General features: G+C 42.4%; 1 protein-coding gene across 1 annotated transcript; it reads right to left on the bottom strand.

Moving 5' to 3' along the window:
* Window positions 1-917: 917 nt before the first annotated feature.
* Window positions 918-5,955, bottom strand: LOC108667054. Its single transcript, XM_018154035.2, has 3 exons — window positions 5,806-5,955; window positions 4,620-4,785; window positions 918-4,503 (listed from the first exon to the last, which is right to left on the bottom strand). The coding sequence occupies exons 1-3, from the start codon at window positions 5,909-5,911 to the stop codon at window positions 1,884-1,886; spliced, it is 2,892 nt and encodes a 963-aa protein (XP_018009524.2). The 5' UTR covers window positions 5,912-5,955; the 3' UTR covers window positions 918-1,883.
* Between the last annotated feature and the right edge of the window lie 216 nt (window positions 5,956-6,171).

The following is a 6,171-nucleotide window of genomic DNA, read 5'->3' as shown; positions in this document are numbered from 1 at the left end:
AGCTATTTGGAACTCAAAGCATAAAATTTGAGGACCTAAGCGACAGCAACGGTATTGTACGCCAATTCATTATTATATTCTCTCAACTATATACGTAAGTTTGTGTCACTGTTGATCTATGAAACAAATTGTAAACTGTCGTAACTCCGCGTAAAATCAGAAACTCATATAAATTTTTCTACAGGAAGGTATTGTAAAATTTTTCTCAGCGCCTCATGAATGCGTAAACGTCACAGTGACCAAATAGAGAAGCATTGTCTTCTAGCTGCGAATTTATTCTTTAATTATCCTAATTTTTATCACTAACCTCGTCTGAAGAAATTATTTAAAACGTAACTCCATGTTAACATTAATATCTATCTAATTTATTATCTGATAAATCACTCTTTATAAATAATAATTTTCTACAACATTTTTATTTCTAAAATTAACGTGAAGACTGCTTTCGACGGAGGGAAATAGAAACGGAGAACCAAAACATGTTAAAAGTATTGAGATATTTCACTAATATGAGACGGAAAATAGTATATGGCGGAGAATCACAACATGTCATAAATAGCGAGACAATTCACTGGGAACAATCGACTTCACAAAATAGCCGGGGCTGAAATGAATTTTTAGAACTATAACATTTCTCTTTTCTTCGAACCTCCAAGGAAATAAACAGTTTTGAAACTTACTTTGATACTTTAATTGTTCATCCTCTGCCTAATTGCTGTGACTTCTGAATTCTTAATAATTTAAAGAGAATTTTCTTGTGCAACGGCCGCTATGACAATTTCTATGTAGAAAATTTCATTTGTTTACGAATAAAAATATTCAGACAATCGGCCGGTGACAACGCCGTTATATTTTTTATCAATGAGTTAAGAATAAAACTAATATGATGCCTAACTGATGCATTTGTTTATATCCTACTTGCCTTGGTGGTTTGAAAAAAATTAATCGTTTATTTTAATGATCATTCTTGAATACATTAGAATACTCAGGGGCAACACTTAAAATTGCTTACGATGCCAATAATAGTAAATAATTCTCGAGGTCTAAATTTAACCAGATAATTTTAATTTTTGAACACAAACACCAACTATCACCGCGTCAGTTTGACTACTGTAAAAATTTTAGAGCTGGGAGCTCGTTAAACATTTTTCTTAACATGGAAGACATGTGACAATATGATAACAATTAATTCGAAGAAGCGTGTGAACTTGAAGCGATATTCTCAGAGCAATTAACGATGTCTTTAATTGATGGCAGCCACAGTCGCAATATCTTTTAATAAAAAATTGGAATAATCTTGGTGACGCAGGAATTCCGACCATCTTTTGAGTTATTAACTACGTTTATAAATACTTCTTGAGAATCTCGCATCAATTATGCAGCTCATCAAAATATTTATCGCAATAAAACAATTACTGAATGCGTGCCATGCTGAAGAAATGATTTTTTTAAGGTATTTAATTTGTGTATATATTCAGAATTGATTCCTTGCAAATTCGAATTGCACTGCCTTTCCGGCTCACATTAAATCGCAGTTACATTTTAGCTAAAAACGAAGTTCACTGAATAGATATTTGTACACTGTGTAGACTAGGAAAATAATTTAATCTTTCCCAATAGCATCTAATATCGGAACAATATCAGCCAAACCAATTTAATATAACACGTTGCAACAAAAATCTATTGAAATACCAGTACCCTGTACTCCAATGCTTGTACGAAGTATATCCTGAAGTATGAAACTGACAACTTCCTGACGTGGAACACAACCTCACCCTGATAAGTACAGTACAAAACGTAGCTCGAGAGATCGTTGCGAGCAGCCAGCCCTATACGGTGGTCTCGTAATCGACGCAGAAATAGTCTCCCGAGTAAGCTCTTTGTCACCAGGTTCCGTCTTTGTCCGGCGGAAGTAGCAGGTCTTGAGTGGCACTTTTGATTCCGTTGTTCTGTATCGTCGGCACCTCAGCCACAGTGTCTTCCTCTTCCTCTTCTTCTTCGTCCTCTTCTCTCTTGGCGAGAAGTAATTTTCTGTGGCGCATGACTGCCGCCAGAAGCAAAAGAAGCGTCAGAAATAATGCAATGCCCACGGCGAGCGTCACCCAGGGCAATGCTGCTAAAATACCGCAAGCACCGGCGCTCTCGTCCGTGTACGATGGACAATGAGGTATTCTATCACACCAAAGATCTTGAGGAATACAAGCCTCGATCTCTGGACAACGATGGGGGCATGGATCCACCCCCACCGACGAGATCGGTGCTGTGTGAATGGGTTTCCAAACACCAATCCACTGGATGAAAACTTCCGCTGTCTCATTGCCAGCGTACTGGACAATGAGATCTCGATTCATTTTAATTTTCTGCTTGCCTTTGTACTGTGAAATGGTTTCATTTCCCCATTCTCGATTGACGGGCGCGTTAAATGAGAGGAGCAAGCTATGTCCGGGGTTGATTTCATGCTTTGGCTTGTCTTTCCATCCTGTGCTGAAAACTTCCATTTTGGTCGAACCGGACCCTGGGCAGACCGACGCCAGGGGCACGGTGCCCCCGACCGCAAATATGTTTATTCTGCTTCCTGATTTACAGTGGCCATTGCTTGCGTCCCATCCCGGTACGGAAAGGAACAGGAAAGCCCCATCAGGAGCTGCGACTATCCTGGGGTGGGAGAGGCAGGATGGATATCCTTTCCATCCGACCGTGAAATTTCCATATTGCCCTGTCGACCGACGTACGTTGCACGCCTCTTTTGACTCGAAAATTTCAAACTCTCCTTCGAAGTAAAAGTCATTGTAGTCTTGTGATGATGTCATTTGAGGTATTGAAAAGGTTAATCGTATTTCATTAGTAAAGGAACGGAAAATCATTGGATAAGACTGAGTAGAATTACATATGCAGCCTCTAGGGAACTTCACGCCAGACCAGAGCTCCTCGTCAACAGTCAAAACGGCACCAGCTTTTGATTGCAAATGGAAGCATTCATATCGCATTGAAGAGCTTTGATATATCGTAAGGCAGTCGCTACCCATTCTCGACCTGTGAATGGTGAGCTGAATTTTTTGATGCGAGGCAGCCCGGAAATTGTACACACACTGCAAACTCTTGCTCCCTCCGCGGCCGTATAGGAAGACATTTTTTGGAGACGCGAACATTTTGTCATGTCCTTCCCTGAATATTCTATCGCAAAGACTATCAGCAGAAGCTGGTTCTCCCCACTGCTTCTTATCAACAAACTCATAACGAGCGAGAAATTCCACGTGTGCAGGGGTCGTCCCCGCCGCATAGTTGAGCGTGAGTGTCAGAGCAGGACTTTGTGAGACGTAACTCTCCTCTGGAGGACAGGGGGCTGTTCCTCCGGCGCCTCCAGGGGCATGAACTCCACTACACACTCTCGGGAATTCATCGGCTTTGCAGAACTTCCCCATCAAAGTGGAATCGTCCAAGGCCCCGCTACTGTCGTATATTGCAAGTGTGTTGGGGCACTCACTCGGAGGTGGAATTTCCCCATGCTGAACATGACGGTAGTGAAGGAAATACAGCCAAACCACTTCGGAAGTTTCGGCCGCCATCTTCCAGATGCAGGTCGTGTTGGCTAGCAAGGAATGTACGGGCGCTTGTACGTAGCCGCTCCGCTGGCCTCGGCTGCTGATGTGCCACTGACACGCGTTGGATGAAGGGAACAATGCTGATTCCGGGGTATCAATGCGACGCACATAAGCTGTAGAATCTCTATCCACTAACTTAATCTTAACATCTAACTGGAATCCGAAGACTCGCCTTCTCGGGGAATCTTGGAAGGGAAAGTCAAAAGGCGAGGCGTGAAACAATAAAAGTAAGTTCGGACCACTAGCAGTGACAGGGGAAAGCGCCCCACCCTTACAAGCTTTTAATAAGACTGGTGCGTTTGTACTGTTGCCATCAAACACCATAATGTAATCATGCAAAATATGACACGAATCACCCAATAATAACTTTTTATCTCTTTTGACGTGCGGGGCATTACGGTCTTTGATGTATATTAGATGAGGGTTCCTCTGTCGTACCTGAATTAGTGCAACTTTGCCCTCTGGAATATGAGTTTGGCGAATATGATAATAGCAAGTAAGGTTACGGGGATATAGTCCAGGATAATTAGGGGACTGAACTTTGCAATTGTGTGTATCACAATCCTCGTAATATTTATCACAAAACGTGCCTGGGACATCCTGCCCTCTGTATATGGGGCTGTAAGGGACCCCGTACCTTAAAACAGCCCTCTCTTTCACAAGGAATCTGTACGACACCCTAAGAAGAGGAGGATCTTTTTGTTGGGCCACTGCTGGGTTTATTTCGCTGGCCTTGCTTAGGTTGAAGACTCTGAGCATCAGCGTGATGGCTGAGGTCTCAGAATAATAAACGTTGCGCCCCCAGGCAGCGCCACACCAGTAGCCTGCGTTCAGCGGGCGGCTCAGCTCCTCTAGTTGCATGTAGCCATCCGGGCACCCGCCTGATATGTGGTTCATGAATCTGCCAAGTGAATATTTTCCTCATTAGTTCTAAAATTTTACAATTACCGCTAGTTTACTCAATTACATCCTATGAACCTAATTATATTTAATATTGTTATGTTTTCATGAACTGACCTGCCGAGGTTGAACTCTTCAAAGCTCAGCTGGACGAGGTCGCCGTAGACGTCGCCTGACGCGATGAACGTCAACTGGCAGAAGAATGGCAGGGACCCGCGGCCTGGTCGCGCTACTTGCAGCACGTACGTTGCTCCCACCACTCCGTAGTACGTACGATTGCAAGCTGCACGAGTAGAAAATATGGTTTAAATTTCCTGTTTTCTTATATTTCGTTGAAAAAGCCGCCAAACAATTTATTAAGAGTCCACTCCCTACATCGCTTGATCAAGGGTTAACATTAGAGTCATTGTGATTCGGTGGAAAAGTCCGGTGTTACTCTGCTAGGTGTTACGTTGGCAATTTCAATGTCGTCATCCATCACGGAGTGGCTATTGGTCGTGCCACCTAGTGGGTTAAATGGTCAAATCAGATTTAGGTCGATAAGGCATTCTGTATGATAAAAAACGAAGCATATGAGGCGGTAGTTTGGATAATGATAACCGTATGATAGAGAAGGTAGTCTGAATGATGGTAATGGGATGATGGATAAGGTTGTCAGGAAGGTTGTTATCTTTCATCCGTTGATGAACTGATGGAATATGAGATGGTAAACATGGATGATTTTGATAGGATAAATGTATAGGTAGTCGAGGTGGTGGTGGGAGGTTTGTTCCAATGTATCTGAGGCAAGCTAGTCGGACTAAGGATATAAGTGCCTCCTGCTTAGTGAGTCTTTGGGGTGGAGGTGAAGATACTGCTATGGCAAATAAATAAATTGCATGAATACAATGGAGCATTAGGGACCCAAGTATGAGAATCAAAAGCACAATAAATCATGCCAGCTCATATTCATGGTGATAAACTGATCCGATGATAAAGAATTTTAAGCACTTTCTCCGCGAAGGAGAAAAAACCTTCCAAATAACTTGCCTCAGGCTTTGTGACTCTCCAAAATATTTCTAAGCCTTTAGAGTTTAGACGATAATTAATAGTTATATTTTGATAACAAATAATTCTCATATATCTTTACGATAAAGACATTTCCACAGTCATTGTATGCAGAGGTTCTGTAATCATCCAAATTATTATTATATAATTGAATATTAAAATAGATCGAATTCAATGAGAATTTAATAGTATTGCGGCTCAGCTCGAATATTAATAAATAATATTCGTAAAGCATGTAATCTTATTCGCTACTCACGGGAGCATCCGGTGGGCTCGTCGCTGCCGTCGGAACAATGCTTCTCTCCATCGCAGTATTGGTCGAGTCTGATGCACTGCTGACTCCGGCATGGGAACTGCGACATGGTGCACGCGGCTGACACCTTCGTCAGCCCTCCACCTGCCACCACAACCGTCACCACCATCCGCCATATCCACATTAACCAGCTGCCTCCACCTGACGTCATCTGCCGGGAAAATTAAACAATGTACACCCAGAGAAATGAGAGGGTCAATTTATAAATAGCGATGCACTGTTTGCACATGCATTTAGTAATTGGCCCGGCTAAAGGGTGTATCAGTGATCCTTCTGCTCTCTGATCCGGCTGTGCGTATGTAAGAAATT

This window comes from Hyalella azteca, unplaced genomic scaffold, assembly GCF_000764305.2.
Source record: "Hyalella azteca isolate HAZT.00-mixed unplaced genomic scaffold, Hazt_2.0.2 contig3460, whole genome shotgun sequence".
Taxonomy (NCBI): domain Eukaryota; kingdom Metazoa; phylum Arthropoda; class Malacostraca; order Amphipoda; family Hyalellidae; genus Hyalella; species Hyalella azteca.
This window is presented reverse-complemented; position numbering and strand designations above follow the sequence as displayed.